The 17077-nt window shown below is 43.5% G+C and overlaps 1 protein-coding gene across 2 annotated transcripts in view; it reads right to left on the bottom strand.

Annotated features, from left to right (window-relative positions):
• The window catches only part of PALM2AKAP2 (PALM2 and AKAP2 fusion), a 980740-nt gene that overhangs the window by 282273 nt on the left and 681390 nt on the right, over nucleotides 1-17077 (bottom strand). For both annotated transcript variants that reach the window (XM_078676629.1, XM_078676630.1), the window contains one exon: nucleotides 7486-7568. In XM_078676629.1, the coding sequence (XP_078532755.1) occupies nucleotides 7486-7568 (83 nt within the window). The remainder of the gene's footprint in view (nucleotides 1-7485; nucleotides 7569-17077) is intronic.

Below are 17077 nucleotides of genomic sequence, written 5' to 3'. Positions count from 1 at the left end.
AAACGCAATAAACGACAATTCTGCAGTTACTATTGCTGCAAAAATCAGAGGCCACGACCTCTTGCTCAAGGTTTCTCTTTAATAGATTGGATGTACTTCTTTTTATTATTATTGTTTTCCTTTGTATTGACCCTGCTAGGTATCCATACATTGTCCACTTGTCACCCTGGTGCAGGAGCAGGCCAATAAAGTAATCAAGCGATTAGACGCGACAACCAGTTGTAATGACATTACCTTTCCCCCTCCCAGAGACATGTGTAATCCCATCAGCTGCAACAACTCTGGTGGAGGGGGGATGGGGGGGCTTCCGCATTTGATACTAAAATAGGCAGTTATAAGTAACACCCTATCCTGTAGCAAGGGTATTATTATTAGCTTTTGGTTTATAAACATGTTTTATTCCTTGCCAATAGCTAATACTAAACTATTTAAAATATAAAAACCTTTATTTAAAATAGGCGCGCGGGCAGCTGAAAGCTTATATAATAGAACTCTCCTTGCCTGCAAGTATGTCATTAGAATGACTTCAGTAATAATGTCATTGAGCCCTCTGGGCATTTGACCTGTTTTCTGTGAATGGCTGATGCCTTAGGTATTCACACAGGAGAGTGCCTGATCAGCATTTTCAGTGCTTTAACCTTTCGGCATAGTGCTGTTTTAGAGCCAAAACAGGACTTACTGGTCGTTTTTCAGTAAACGGACTACTTCGCAGGAAGTAGTTGGATCAATCACATATCCCCGCATTGCCGAAAGAGTGCCTTCTCTGTCTTGCTTTGTGCAAAGTGGGCTCATCCGGTTCTATGCACATTATGTATTACCAGAGAAAGCGTGGCAGCCATGTTGAAAAAGCTGCTTGGAGCCAATACAGTGGTAGTAGACACTTCACCTGTGAAGGCCGCCTCCCTCTCTCCTCCCCTATTTGTACTCTTGGAACTTGGGGTCTAAACTCTAAACCATCCCACCCCCCACCTTCCGGCATCCCTGCTGTTGTGTTCCATTCTACCATCTTCCTCTGAAGGTGTTCGCTTCCTGTCCTCCTGGCGCCTTTGCCTGTCTCGTGATCTTTAACTGTCCCCAACCATGGCGTTCCATCAATGAAGCTATGCCGCACAGCATCTCAGTTTGTCAGCCAACAATCCAGCATGGATCTTAGAGGTCACCTGCTGTCACTGTTTGTGCACACCAGCCCCCAAAAACAGATGCCTGGCCACCACCATTGCCGCTAACAGCACGCTCTGCAGCTGGAGCCAATGGCCGCTCCTGCAAAGCCGGGGGAATCCAGCACCCATGCCCCCCCCATGTGTGTGGGTCAGTGAGGTGGGAGCTCAGGTGCAATAAAAGTATTTTCATGGCACAGTCCTGGTTTCTATCCCTGGCTGTAAGGTTTATACCACCTTCATATGTGTGTATGTAGACAGTTGGCTGTTGGTAACTATTGACATAGTTGGTGACTACATGCATTCAGCGTGATGCCATGGAGACTAAAAGCTTAAATACTGCATAACAACAGCCTGGGAGAATCCTTCCTGCACCCAACGGCAAATTAAGTTGGCCACCCACATCTAATCACAGTGCATCCAATGCCAGCACACCACGCTGCAACAACTGTCTACCTGCAGAAGATCCATCGACCATCAACACACCTACCGTTTATCCCCATATCAAGCAACTTTAAATAACCAGTCCCAAACACAAAGCTCCTGTCTCTGATCTCTCCTCTCCCGCTGCCTCAATCCTAATCCCTAATCACTGCATCTACCACTACACACCAACCTTTGATCACTATCTGTACCTGCCTTAAATCTATCAACCATTATTTTCCAAGCAAGCTACCTGTGACTTCACCCTCTGCCTCCAATTAACACATCAATCTGACCACATGTAATTGCTGCATCCAACTCCAATGAGCCTACCTGTACCTCTGACATTCTATTGAATTTGCTTTCAGATCAAGTTGCTTGTAAGCACTACAGCTACCTCTTTCAATCTATTCTCCAACTAAATCACATATAAGCCAAACTACCTCTCCATCCGAGCTACCAATCACCAAAAGAGCCACCACTTCAAAATGCACTTTCCATCTACCTCCACTAGATCTACAGATGATTCCATTATTTCCTTAAATCCACCCATCCAACACATCTAGGTGAGATTTAGTGAGGACATTAAATAGCTTTAGGTCATTGGCCATATATCTGTGCCGTTCGATCTGCCATGTCACCGTTCCATGAACAAGTCAAGCCATATTCCTCCGAGCAACCAATCAATCTTCATACTGGTACACACTTTCTTCGATTCTCGATAACACAGCTTCCTATCTAACTCTTACCAGTCTTAGCCTAACCAATGGTCCCACAACCACTATACTTTTAAAATGCGTATAGCATAGTCATTTCCCTGTCTGTGTGAGGACCACTTATACAGCATGGAGTCAGAGACTCAACATGTCTATGTGAGGTCTACCTCTCATCAACTTACTGGTACCCTGTTCATCTGTCACAACAACACACACGGAAACACAAACACACAGAAACACACGCAAAGCTTGCACGTGCTATGCCTGTTCCTTGTATGTGAGGGAAGCCTCTGCTACTTTTAGCCGTGAGGTTACTTTGTGCTGGAGGTTTGTAGTGAGGTTTCACTTGTTGTTCCATATGCGTGTGTGTGTATGTGAGCATTCACTGCTGGTGCTAGCCTTACCTGTGTTGTAACCTTGGCGTGTGGCGTGTGCAAGTGAAATTTTCTTTTAGGGCAGCAATTTAATTTATTAATGGCAGTGGCATAACGCAAAATGATGGGGCCCCTCCACAGAATGTGAAGAGTGGCCCCTTCAAATCCCATATCTGACAGATATTCATTGGTCTAGGGCTAAATGGTGCCCCCTGAAGGGTTGATAGGGCCCTGCAGCCTCAGCATTGCAGAGGCTGCAGGAGCCTTTGTTTCGCCCCTTATTAATGGACGCGTTTGAGTGTTTTTACACTTCTACTACCATTCCTCTTCCAGGCTACCTGATTACTACAGCTCATCTCCAGTAGCTCTTTACCTTTCTTGGGCAATGCCTCAAAGGTTTCTACGGCCACACAGCACAATAATCGAAAGGTTTGATGTAGTCGATGTATGCCCCAACATCACTGTCATGGTCCGCCCTCGTCTCCTCAGGGTTACCCTGACACTACTGTGAATCTTCTCTAACTCTAAAGTTCCTAAATTCCAAGATACCAGCACAATTTTTCACCGCGCGTCCCCATAGCCGATGGTCACTCTTACTACAAAAATGTCCAATTGTGGCTCCCGGGCCATGGCAGCCAGATTCACCTAAATATTGGTGCAGCCCATCCCAGGTTATAAGAGCTACATCCAGGGGCATAAAGCAAAATGATGGGGCACACCTGCAGAATGGGATTAGGGCCCCCTAAGTCTCCCATATCCTATAGATATTCATTGATCTTGGCCTGAATGGGGGCCTTCCGATGGGATTGGGTGCCCTTGAAAAGGGTGGGGGGCCATGTGCGACAGGGGCTTGTTTTACGCCCCTTAGATACATTAGGGCCATATGAGTCGTGCGGCTCATGGGATGTCCTGACCCATGGGGACCAGGTCCAATTACAAAGGCCTGATAATTACCACACTTCCCCGTTCCCAAAACCATGAATAAATAACTATTTTAAAAATGTTTGTATACACCATAAACCAGCTCTGGGCACACGAGCTGCCCTATCTTGACCACAGAGAGCCGGCAACATATGTACGTGACTAGTAAACTTAGGCAATAGGAAAGCATAACACAATGCTAGTTGCCCTATAGTATATGTGCATGTAAATATATGTATAGAATACAATGTACTTGTTCAACCATGTATTTGACATTCACGCTTATCAAGCAGTAGTGATGGATGCGAAGATACATGTCTAGATTTAAAAAAATCATGCATGCATTTATAAACTTTTATTCATACCTCCCACGGAATAAAACAGACATTAGGGAACGTAAAGAATGTTTTAACAGTCTGTGCACCCTCCTGATATAATCATGTGTATACGCATGACGTCACATCAACAGAATTAATGATGCAGTGCAGTTTTCCATCAAGGGTTCTCAAAGATTTATGATCATGTTTTATATTTATTAGTGCTCTGAAGTGGGATCCTTACCCACAGAGCGCTATACAAAAACAACAAGTACATTTCACATTATCACACAGGAATTCGGAAAGAAAGTTTTGAAGTAAATTTACTTATTGTACATGCACTGGTTTATTTTCCGCACATTAAAGAGTAGCTCAGCTTTCATGTTACACAAAGCGACAACATTGTGAATCAAAGGGGAGGTAAGCATGATTGGGGTATGTACAATGGTCTGTATTCAGAAAGTAAAATACATGTTTTAATTATTTTTATTGAAAGTGATAATGCAAACTTTTCAATAAGAGTCAAGAGTGTCTTTCATTTTAAGCAATGTGCCTGTCTCCTTTGCACCCCATACACAGGCTAATTGCTAATGCAGCTAACATTAATAGGCCTTTGATGGCAGCAAGCAGCATCAGGCAATAGTGAACACAAAGGGGGGAACGGATGAGCAGAAAGGGAGAGCAGAGGGGATGAAAGAGCTTCCATTTGTCTGCCTGGTCGCTCCTACGGGTTTCATCGGTTTCGGGTCACACTTCAGAAAGTCTACAGCTTATAGCCCACTCAGCCTACAGCAGATAAGACTACATTTAACCAGAGACCTCTTATGAGCATTATAGGCCCCCAGCTTCGAGGTCGACCCATCTAGCCGTTAGGCCACACCCATTACAAGAATCTGGGGACACCCCAGTGAATAATTGTTAGTATCCGGGGACCCCCACTGGAAGCCTGGGATACCGGCCTACGCAATTTCGATTATTTAAACCACAAAACAATACACATATTATTACATATGTTATGCATTTCACAAACACACACAAAAGTCACAATTTTAATAGGAAGGTTGGAGCTTTTCTAAATGATGGCAACTCGTCGTCTATACTTTATTCTATTTGATGCACTGTCTCACGGACGAGGGGATCCACCAGGCTTTGGTGTTATTGGATCTTTCCGCCGCGTTCGACACGGTCGACTACACCATCTTGGTCGACCGTGTCGAGCAGGCTGGCCTCAGAGGCCTGGCTCTGAGTTGGGTCCGCTCGTTTATTTCCGGCCGAACTCAATCGGTCAGACTGGGTACCTTTACGGCCCCTACCATATCCACCAACTGCGGAGTGCCTCAAGGCTCATCGCTGTCCCCCTTACTTTTTAATTTATACCTGCGCCCTCTTCTGTTCTCTCTTAGAAATGCCAATGTAACCATCTTCAACTATGCTGATGATTTGCAGCTCATCTTCCCCCTTAACACCAAGGACTCAGTGGTAGAATTTCAGAACACCATGTCCCACATTCTGAGTTGGATGAGCTGCAATCATTTAAAACTCAACCCAGGAAAGACCGAATTGGTCTTGCCGGGACAGAGTATACATAGTTGGAACCCTAGTTTTTGGCCTTCCTGTATGGGTGCCCCCCCGATTAAATCATCATCGGTAAAAAGTTTGGGCATCCATATTAGTGAAGATCTTTCCTTGAAGAAACAGGTGGGGTCAGTCGTTTCTGCCAGTTTTTTTCAGTTGAAGAAAATTAACAAAATTGTACGCTTTTTTTCCTTTTCCGCCCTTACTCAGATTGTCATCGCTTTGGTTTTATCCAGACTGGATTTTTCCAACAGTCTTTACCTTGGGCTCCCAAAGGGAGAGCTCAAACGCCTCCAGCTGGTTCAGAACCAAGCAGCCAGACTTCTTCTGAACATCCCCAGAAGGCAATCAGTTAGATCTGGCCTGAAACAATTACACTGGCTGCCGGTGGAACAACGTGTGGCCTTCAAGACGGGCTGCATTTTATTTAAATCCCTGCAAGATACTGGCCCCCAATTTGTCAGGAACCTATTCCATAAATACAATCCTTCCCGACACCTCCGGTCCACCTATAAATCTCTGCTGACTGTGCCGTCATACAAGAGGAAACGTCTCGGAGGCAGCTGCTTTGACCATCTTGCAGCTGCCTTCTGGAACTCCCTCCCCCTTCACCTTAAACTAAGTGACAACCTCCTCAGTTTTAGACACCTTTTGAAGACCTGGCTCTTCTCTCAGGCACATCCTTGAGCTGGCCTGCTCTATCAAATGGCTGACGCGTCCTGTTCCCTCCTATAGCGCCATGAAGCCTCCGGGCGTACGAGCGCTCAATAAATACCTGTTAACATTAACATTAACATTAACAAATCCATCTGTTGATACCAACTTCATTTTTTAGCTTCCCATTTCAAATTTCTTCACATTTACAGAAAGTTTTAAAATGTTCAATTTTACAAGTTGATTTTTAACTACACTTTATTAATCGGTTAGTATTCTTTTTGTTTTCTAAACAGTAACGGACCCCCTGCGTAGGCTTTGCAGACTCCCTGGAGCCCCCAGATCACAGGTCAATAACCACTGAAATAGGGAAATAAATACAACAAATTGTAAAAGGTTAAGAAAGGTCATATCAGATGACCTGTGACCTAGTGCTTTGCCTTTCTATTGGTATCCTAGAGGTTTCCATTGCTTCCGGTGAAGAAATGTCCTTTGGATACCATACATGGCCCGCCACAGTATGGTTCAGGTATGAGGCCAAATGCAGAGAATTGGTCATTTTAGTAGATTTGTTTGTTTGTTTATCCACAAAGAGACTTATCTGAACACAGCCACAGTATCCACGCCTTGTGAAAGGCACATCCAAACAATACTCTAGAAATACTTTATTCTGTCAAATGTTCCTTAGAGGCATAAAAGGCACAAGGTTGGAAATTCATCTAATTCGATAAACTATCCCTTTGAAATAAACTGAACAGACAACTTCTATGGTATCTGTCATATTATGCTTGAGGCCTTGCAAAGGGTATGGAAAGTGCTATATGCCTAATTGATACCTACTTAGAAACCATAATCCTGCAATCTAATAATGCCTAATCTCCTCCAACCTATCTGTTAATTCCACCAACCTTGTGCATGAAGACATCTACCCACACTAATGAACACAATTAACCCTGTCTGTTAAATCTACACAAAGACAGTGGAGTAAATGCATGGGACGGTCTCCTTCAGTGCACAAGACTATTCCCTTTAACCAACAACAATCAATAACCATTGGATTAACCACTAACCTTGGGTTCCAGACCAGTGTTCTGCCTGGCATATAGAGCATCTTCTGCACCTCATCAGAGGTAGAAATGCTATAGAAATACAATTAAAGCACAATAGAAATACACACACAATGCAATCTGAACCCACATGCTGATGGCACCACCAGTTGCAAACCAGAAAACGCACAAGAATTCAACGTCTGTCCAGTCAGGTGCAGTTGCCAATTTTAGATGTACTTTTTACAATATTAACAATGATCTGGAGTTCAGGGGTCAATTCCCTGTGAATCTTAACTCACCGCAGTGGACCGCTCAGCTCCAGGGCTCTCATATGCGTTGAATCCTCGCTGGTCTTCAAACTGCACATGCTTCCCCTTCACTTCTAGAAGGCAAATGCATTTCGTCAACAAAATGGAAGCATATGCACGTCAACAAGACATGTATATACACTAGGCCTCAGTCTGATAACAAGTGTTGAATATTAGCAGGATTCTGCACCGCCTCTCTCATTGAGTGGTTGATTCTTTCCACAGGGACATCTGGTGGCGGCTTTGAGCATTGCACTCACCTTACAGGGCCTTAGACAGAGTCATACATATCATGTCTGTCTGGCAGAATGTTGATGTATTTATGGAGGGTGGTGGAAGCCTAAAATGACTTGAGAATAGTGTCCCACTTGAAGATCTCTCTTTTCAAAGGTATAGCCTCAGCATGTCACAGATAGATTTTATTTTTTCTTCATTTCTTCACTAAGCTTTCATTTCAATTCAATATAACTTTATTCGGTTGCAAAACAACAATAAAAGCTTTCTAAAGCCAGGCCTCAACAGTGACTGAGTGTTGCACAGACAAAATGAGCATGAACTTAATGGTAAGTATTACAACAAAAAAATGACAATAGAGAGAACTGTTTACGCCTTTCAAATTATAGCATGCGGCAACCAGGCTTGGACACAGCAGGTGGATAAACACAGAGAGAGTTCATGGGATGACAGAGAAACATTTTGAGAGGAACTACTATTGGGACTGACTGTGAAGCCAGAGTTTTGGCAAAAGGTCATGCAGGATTTTCCAGTCCTTACTTCATTATGACATATGTAGAAGCGAACCCGAGGGTGAGTATATTATGGGAGGAGAGTAGCGACACATGTGGCAGAGTAGACATGTTTGTGCTCAGGCAGGTCTTATAGGTAGGACTTGGGGGAAGGTAGATTTCACTGTGGTATGGTCATCTGTCTGAGTTAGGGTGTACTTAAGTTAGGATTTGAAGATGTTGAGTGAAGGTATTTTCCTAAGAGAGAGAACAAAGAGTCCAGATTTGGGGGAGGCTGCATAGGGAAACTGTGGCATGGTCTTCTGTTTCCTGAATTCAGGAGCTTTCAGCCACAGGCCTCCTTTGCTCCTGGATCAGCAAGCACTTCCTAAAATCGCTAACGTTTATGCTAGGTATTTTGGTGTGTTACGATGGACAGCTTTGCGGCCAAGCTCAAAGGAACATCTAACATTTAGGAGGGTTTCAGCAGCTAAAATGTCTCTGAGAAACAAAACCGATCTGTAGGATATATATTGATTCTGGCGCTGTTGAAATGACCAATCCTCTCATAATGTGTGCCTTAGGCAATGAACAAAGTATTTGACAATACACAATGCCCCTAATCGAGTCCATCTTTATGGGGTGACATCCTTAAGGGTAGTCAATGTTGATTCTATTGTAGTGGTGACAGCATCTTTCAGGAAACTAAAGAATCCCCCTTCAGCCACGTGGGACCTCTTGCCCTCTGCAAAGCCAACACGAATGCATTCGCAGCCAGATGCTAGCTGTCTTATGAGAGGAGGTGGACAGAAAAGGGAATCATATCACTACTAGCTACTGAGTAGGTTATAGAGTCATGCCTGCTGAAGACAGGGAGCTAGCAGAGCAGCAACCTATAGTGGCTGATGAGCTCGTTAAAAATATCCACCATGGCAATGTCTGCCAACAACTTACCGTTATTACTTCTTTGCAGTTGTCTGATGGAATATTGCGGACACAAATATGATGTGGACAGAATATGGAGAAAAATGTACTATTCATAACTGCACATCTACGTACCTTGATGAAATAAATAAATAAATATATATATCGTCAAGGCACATATTTGTAGAGTAAAGTACAGTTAAAATTTGCCTTCGCCTAGGAACTTGCCTTCACAATATTTTTGTCCTCGATATTCTTGACACAATATTTTGTCCACACAATATTTTTTCTCCGATATTTTGTGCAAACACCCTTCTTCACTGCATCAAGTAGAGCAGGTTAAGAACCAATGTGTAAATACACACTGTTTCTTCCCAAGTGCTAAATACGTTTCAGGGCATTGCAAAAATGGGATGATATTAGCAAAACGGCTGAGTTCCATGTGTGTTCTCCACATTGGCTACAAGGCTTATTTTATTCTGTTCAGAACGACGTTTTAAAGGTAGGTAGTCTTTTCAGTCCAGTTCCTCTTTACGCCCCTCATCTTTCTCTTCCTCAAGAAGGGGATAGTGCTGCATCTACACAGCTGGCCCGCCCCCATTCCTAAAAAAAAATGAAAGAGCAGCCTAATTTGCTCAAAGCTAATTCCTCTTTAGGACTTACAAGAGTTAGAAATAGGGCTACCCATTGCAGGAAGAGTTTCGTTCCTTGACTTTCAAATGGTTTTCCTTACCAAAAACATCTGGGTGTTTTCGGTCATGAAAATTGTCAGCATCTTCACTGCACCAGTATTCAAAATGGCGTCCCACATCTAGCCATGCCTGAGGTGAATGTGTTAAAGGTTTGGCTTTCGAAATTGTACTTTTGAAAACAGAGCTGATCGATTAAATCCAGTTTTAATCTTGTACAATTTTCAATTTCAATCTTTGGGCAAAAAACGAAAATTGATTATTTAAGATTGAGGCAATTATGCATTCAGGATTTAACAAATAGAGGGCGCCAGTTCAAACTTGGCTAAGGACCAGAATTCTTGTTGTTTATGTTCTGAAGCATATGCTACTGTAGAAAACATTATATTCTTATGTCAACCTCTGCTATACTTATAGAAAAGGTATTTACAGTACACCCACTCTTCTGGGAGAGTCAATAATCAATTAGAAAAGGTAAAAAAAAAGTTGTAAATAATTACATATTCTGAGATATTTTTGGGAAACGTCCCAGGTCCATAGACCTACAGGATGTGTATTTTCACATGCATGGCTGTGAAAGCAACTGCTAATTCCTCAGGTTTGTGGTATGAGGAAACACTGACAGCACATGATCCTAGCAGACCCGATAAGATAAAGCAACTCCCAATAGGATCCTACATTCTAATGCAGAGTTCAGATTGGCAAATCCAAAATGGCACTTGTAGAATGTATGGATGAAGCTTCTCTGCCTGGAAGTTACATGATTATGGAACAACGTTCGCCATTAATGCAGCATCTGACGAATTTTCAAAACTTTAGCAGCATCTGACGAATTAAAAAAAAATGAGCGTGAAATTCAAAGTGTTTTTTAGCCAGCCTTTCGATTTGTAGTACGTCAATCTGTTTTTCCAGAACTTGTGATAGGTGCTGGGTTCCATCTGTCCCAATAAGATCTTACCATGCACATTACACAGTTTATAGGCATGCAGTTTTTCGTGTAATAAGTATTTTCAATGATTTTATTTATTTTGTGTAGTTTTGTATTATAGTTTGATTGGTTGGCACCTTAAAGCTGCATGATATCAAATTAATAAATATAAATGCAAACTCAGGTGTGTCTTGCAAGAAATGGCCTACCCATCTCCAGAAAACAATTTCTCCAGAATGGGCACAGTATCTCTTATTATTCTCTCATTGTTAGCAAATACGCACTCTGATCACTGTGATGAGCCCTCGGTCCTGATCAAAACCTATTTTAATTCTAAAAGTCTTTTTGGCTAAATGTTGTGCTTTTTTAATAGGAGGGCCATAGCCATTATGTATTAGCTAGAAGAAAACGTTTGTATACATTTTCACTAAGGAATGGACAGTATCTTAAGTATGTATCCTCAAGTTTTAAAAGTGCCATTCTTCTGGGTTCATGTCTCTAGACACCAGGAATCAGGAGTAGACACTAGTGTAAAATCACTCATTACATTGTTCATTTCTGGTCTCGCCTACCAAACAGAGCAAGCTGTCTGTTGGCGAAAAGATCTCTGCTTATAGTGGGCTTAGAACCTGCCCATTGCTTATTGTAGTTGGCATTTTTGTCACTTTCATTGGCTTGCTTTTATGTATTAGCTTGTGTGGGCTTTACTTATTCTTGTTGTGTTTGTCGCTCCCCTGGAGCATGAATTCATTAGTTGTGTCCTTCCGCTGCTCACTTTTGAAGCAATACTTTTTTCTTTTTGGTTAAGCACCCCTCAAGAGTGCATGTGTTTTCACTATGTCTCCCTTGTGTACTGCTCTTCTCCCCCACTGCCTCTTTCCGTTTTGCTCTCTTTTGCCTGTGTGTCTCTCCACTCCCCCCTCTGTGTCGTGCTCTCTCTTGTGTTTTCTCCCCCACTTTGCTTTCTCATCTGTGTGCTCCCCCATGCCCTCCACGTCTAGGATGACCAGAATTGTAAAGCCAAAAACCGGGAAATTTCATGAAAATAGAAGAAGGACTACAGTTTTACTTCAAGCGAGCGAACAGAATGACAACGCTCCTCAGAAGAGAATTACAGAACAGGTAGTAAGAACATACATAAAATGCAATTTTTAAACCCAGAAGCTTGCCTGTTAATTACATTGCTTTCTTGAAATGACTGCTAACTATCCCTGCTTTGTAAAACATAAAAAAGCACCTCTCGCCGTTTTCAGTCGACCCTCTCGAAAAACCGGACAGGAGCTACATTTCCTGAAATGTGCCGGGACAGCTGGTGAAAAACCGGGACTGTCCGGGCAAATCCGGGACGCCTGGTCATCCTATCCATGTCCCTCTCACCCATGATGCTTCCCCCTGACCTATGTGTTGTTTTCCCCCACACTCTCCATGTAGCTCCCCCTTACAAACCTAAAAAACCACTTTTGTTATATTGCTTAATTTTTTATTTTCTGATCCAACTTGGATAGGTAAATAAAAAGGAAAAAAATACCTGTGTCATTTTATAGGCGCATGCATATATGTTGCACACATCTACAAAACGAGAGGCAGATGCGTCATAGTGCCTTTTCTTGTTTACTTGTGCCTTTTCTTGTTTACTTTTTGCCATGCTGGACAGCATCGTGAATCCCTCTCTGAGCGACCTATTGGTTTTGCTTGTTGTATTTTTTCCATGTAACATGCACAGTTACATTTTGCTGATGCACTTGGTAGAAACATTGCAGCAAAAGGGAATTAATAAAATGAATGCTTATGCAGGGGAATAGCTCAGCTCCCAGCAACCGGGGGAGGGTTAGAGGGAGGTGGAAGCGGTGAGGAGAGCAACCTTTCAGGGCACCCGCATTCAGTCCAAGCGAATGAATATCTGTGAGATACGGGAGATTCTGCAGTCCTGCCAAGTACCACGTATCAGGCGTTAGACTAACGCATTTCGAGGTGGTGCTCCACATTACCGCACTGAAATGCATTGTCACTCATAATGCAGTAGTCTCAGCTGTCACAGAAAGCGGGCTGCAAACAACTGTGTGTGGCAGCTGGCAGCGCGCACAAGAGCCTGCGTAGGCTGCTCCTGCAGACTTGGGGCGCTCCAAGAAGTTGAGCAATCTCAGCCTCACAGTGGACAGCCCGTGCTGCTACAATGTATCTATCTTTGATTTCCGCAGCACCATGGGGTGAGTGACAGTCTCAGACTAGAAGTAGCGCCACAGGAGGATGTGACGTCACATCCTGCTCTCAGAGAGCACGGGGAGTAATTAACTTTTCTGAGGACTCTGCTACGGACTTGCCTGGCTGCATGCTGAGCCACACTCTCTGGTTTGAGGGCCCGGCCAGCCAGGGCATCATGGTGCTCGTCCGCTGGCTCGCACCACACTGCTGTACGCACCTCAGACCTGTCCTGCCCTGCCAGGCCACTTGTGCTGGGCAGAATATGCCAAAGAGCTCAATTATTGGCCAGAATGCCCGCCGGCTAATTCATTCAGAGCAGCCCAGGCTGGCTGACTCAAGGCCACTGGGTGAGGGAGTGTGCACTGCAGCATCATGCAGTCAGGAGAGCTTGGTGAGAGGCCGGACCTCACCAATGGACTGGAGAGTTACGCTGCCCAGGCCTGGGGAGAAGAAGTAGAGAACGAACACAGTTTGTAAATCATGACGATTGAATTGGTCAGGTGGAACCGCATTTGCAAAGGTCGGTGTAAATTGTGGTGCGCTTTGCAGCTATTACGAAGCAGCTGTAAGCTTCCCTGCATGATAGCTTGTTTCACAATTTCATTTTTTCTCACTTCCTTGCATACTATGTTGCTGTTTTGCGAACGTCTTTAGAAAAAAGCTTAATGTTTCAAAGCCAATCTGCTCATCGAGCCAAACACAGTGTTGTACAAATTACGATGAAATAAGTGGTAGAACTTTAAAATATGTATGTTTGTATGAATAAAGGAATATAACACACATTTTGGTTTGTTGTTGAACTTGAAAGGCATTCTGGGCCGTCACAAAAGTGCATTATAGCTTATGTATAGCACAGGATATCCAACACCCTCAGCCTGTGCCCCAGCCCCGGGATCCCAGTAATTGTTGCTGTCCACAGGTTCTGCATTCAGAGCTCCTCACCAGCATCTTGACTGGGGACAGACTGACTTCACCACTGTGCAGCAGCTGAGAGTGTATGCAGCCGGCTGAGCCAGTGAGTGTAACTGGCATAGAGACAGTTCTCAGGGACATCAGCAGCTGCATTTTTTCCCCTCCTAGTTACAGCATTGTAGAGTTGTGACTTTATTAGAGACAAGGTATAATTAAATTAACAATTTTTCACTGAGGAGGGGTTAAATATCCCTGTTGAAAGCACTTGACAGTACCAATGATGTATTGCATATTCCCAAAGCTACAACCAGTTTACGAGGGCGCTAGGTTAGTGACCCTCCCTTACTGGTGATTTGCAGCAGTTTTAAGTTTTTCTCAAAGTGTCTTGTTGCTCAAATGAGTGTCATTTCTGATGTTTATATATGTTTCCCTCGTCTTTACTGCTTGATTTTGCTCGTGAGAAAGTGTCCCTCATAGTGGTTGAAATGTCACTCATAATTACACTGAAATTATGAAAATGTCACGCATAGCAATCTAACACCTTGGCAGCTATGGACTCTGGGGCCCATCATCACCTTTTGCAAGAGGGCCCCATCATTTTGCGTTATGCTGCGGATGGTATCCGTGACATCAGAACCCCAGATCCGCACCTGAAGATATTTACAACAAGAAACTCAGAGGAACTCTGACTGAACTAATATTATGGGCTGTCACGCTCAGACGCTCAGAGAGCCCGGAAGTGCCGAGAACAGATATTTAGATAGTTAAACGCTCTGCATCATTTTCCTGCTGCTAACCACACATAAAAGAAGCTATACGAGAAATAACACGAACAGGCTACAGAACCGTCACGTCAGCGCTTTCTGACTCACGTGACCACCTATTTGCGCGCCACTGCAGACGTGCGCCTTCTGGTATGTATTGTGCTGACTTTGCAGGTTCTGTTTGCCACGTGCAGTTGTTGATGTTCTCAACCGCGAGCTGCGTGTTTGGGGCCAGATACTGGCAGCGGGGCAAAGACACAGGACTTCAGCCCCCATTACCACACCCGTAAATGATGTTACCCCAGAGTGAGGTTTTACCATGTGAAAGGGCGAGATTTTGATCGATACCTTATATCTATTGATCCAAACCTCGATCTGGTCGACTGAACCTTTATTGCCTGTCTGTAAGGAAAGAAAGTGCACCTATTTCCAAGTTAGTTCACCCAAGAAAGGACTCTACTCCCAAAGATCACGGACAACTTCTAGTTTTCAAAAGTTTATTGTAAAGATATAATGAGCTGCAAATACAAGCATCTCAGAATGAGATTCACGAGATACACAGGTCCAATTACATACATGTGCTCTCGAAAAGCCCTCAGACGAGCAACAGAAATCACTAACACAAGTTCTAAGAATAGTAAAGCTATCAGCATAGACGCATATCTCTCCTTCATTTAGGTTGGAGGAAAACAAACACAGGTTAGGCGTCCCTACCCTGTTCTAGATGGTATCCCTACTTAACCAAATCCCAACCTAACAAAGGTGTCAGCAGTGAATGACCCCCAAGGGAAGTCACTCACTCTAAGTCTCTTGGTGAAAACCTAAAGTTCTCCAGTCATGACCCCTCACTGCCTACCCATCCGCTCTCTAAAGGGTCCTCAGGTATCTGCTCTAACTCCACCCAGGGGTACTGTCCCTAATACAAAACAGTCAACAACATTTGAGACGCCCCTTGCGGAACGCCCCTCACGTGGTGCAACTTCTGGCTTTTTCCATGATGCTTTGTCTTGGGCCTCATGCGTTAGAGTTGACCTTGCTTCTCAGGCTCTTCTCCGGCCCGCTGATACCCCTTAAACATTCCAAAACCCTCCTCCATGTCTGGGCCGCCCACTGAACAGACCTCTATTCATTCATTTATAATTGCATCCCCCCTTTCCTGTTGCAGACAGATATCTGTAGCCAAGAACCCAACTCTCATATACTTCTAAAAAGAATAAGGCTTGCAACATTTCTCAGCCCAGACATGTACGTGTAAATCAATGCTAAAACATTTCAGGCCTACAATATTTCTCATTATGATTATAGCATTCAACTTCTTCATTTAATTAAAGCATGTTAATACTCTTATTCTATTATTAAGTAAACATTTCTATAAATCATGGCCTATTTAATGCAATGACCAAAAACCTTAATGCAATCTGTGTCGTGAAAAGAACCACCTTCCCTTTCCCTCCAGCTCTGGCTCTGAGGCCTACCACGTTCTGCGTTTAACCACATACCATCTTATGTTTAGCAGCTTCACGACATAGATTCAAAATAAACACATCTAATAAAGTCATATAATGTCACACATTTCTGTATTAGTTCCACTTCTACTTAAATCTCTACATTAGCTATACATTCAGAATATATTTGCAGATACTATTAGCACTCATGGCATTTCTCTTCATGATTTGTGCTTACTACAGGTAAGTGTGATGTACTCATACATTTAAGTCAGTTTGCGCTCTCTCAGTTCCCCCCTTTGATGACCTCTCGGGGTCATCACTAACATTTAAACTGCAGTTATTGCTGGCATTCTCTGCGCTTCCAGAGCCCTCAGACTCCTGTACTGATTATCTTGTATGGCAGCCAATCTCTGCAGCTGCTCTCTTTGGGCCCTTTCTGACTTTCTTGCTCTGTACCATTTGAATACCCTCACCAATCCCCACAATATTATCCCACAGATCAATATTATGATGATAGGCTTTAGGATATACCATACAAAGCTTTTGCCTAAGGTGGAAAACCACCCACCAACTGTACTCATTCCGTGGCCCACCTTTTCCCAGACATTTTCTCTACTCAAGTCTTCGATCTCTTTGTGAATATTAGTTATGTTCTTAATAACTTTCTCAAGGGGCTTCGAATTGTCTGGAATGTAAGTGCAACATTCCTGGACCTTCAAAGCCTTACAGACTCCGCCCTCTTTTGCTAATAGGACATCTAATGCAAGACGATTTTGAAGAACCATAGCCCTTATCGATTGCATCTCTCCTTCTACCAGCATTAAGGACTGAGCAGTGCTGGCAGACAACCTGTCGACAACTGTTGCCAGTCGTCTAATTTTAACATCATTAAGGATTATTCCCAAAAGAGGAAACATAGCTCCAAAGACATCTCCAACCATTTCGGCATCACCTACATCTCTCCTTCCCCTCGAGGATGTCTGACCCTCAA

This window comes from Lissotriton helveticus, chromosome 2_1 (assembly GCF_964261635.1).
Source record: "Lissotriton helveticus chromosome 2_1, aLisHel1.1, whole genome shotgun sequence".
Classification (NCBI taxonomy): Eukaryota; Metazoa; Chordata; class Amphibia; order Caudata; family Salamandridae; genus Lissotriton; species Lissotriton helveticus.
This window is presented reverse-complemented; position numbering and strand designations above follow the sequence as displayed.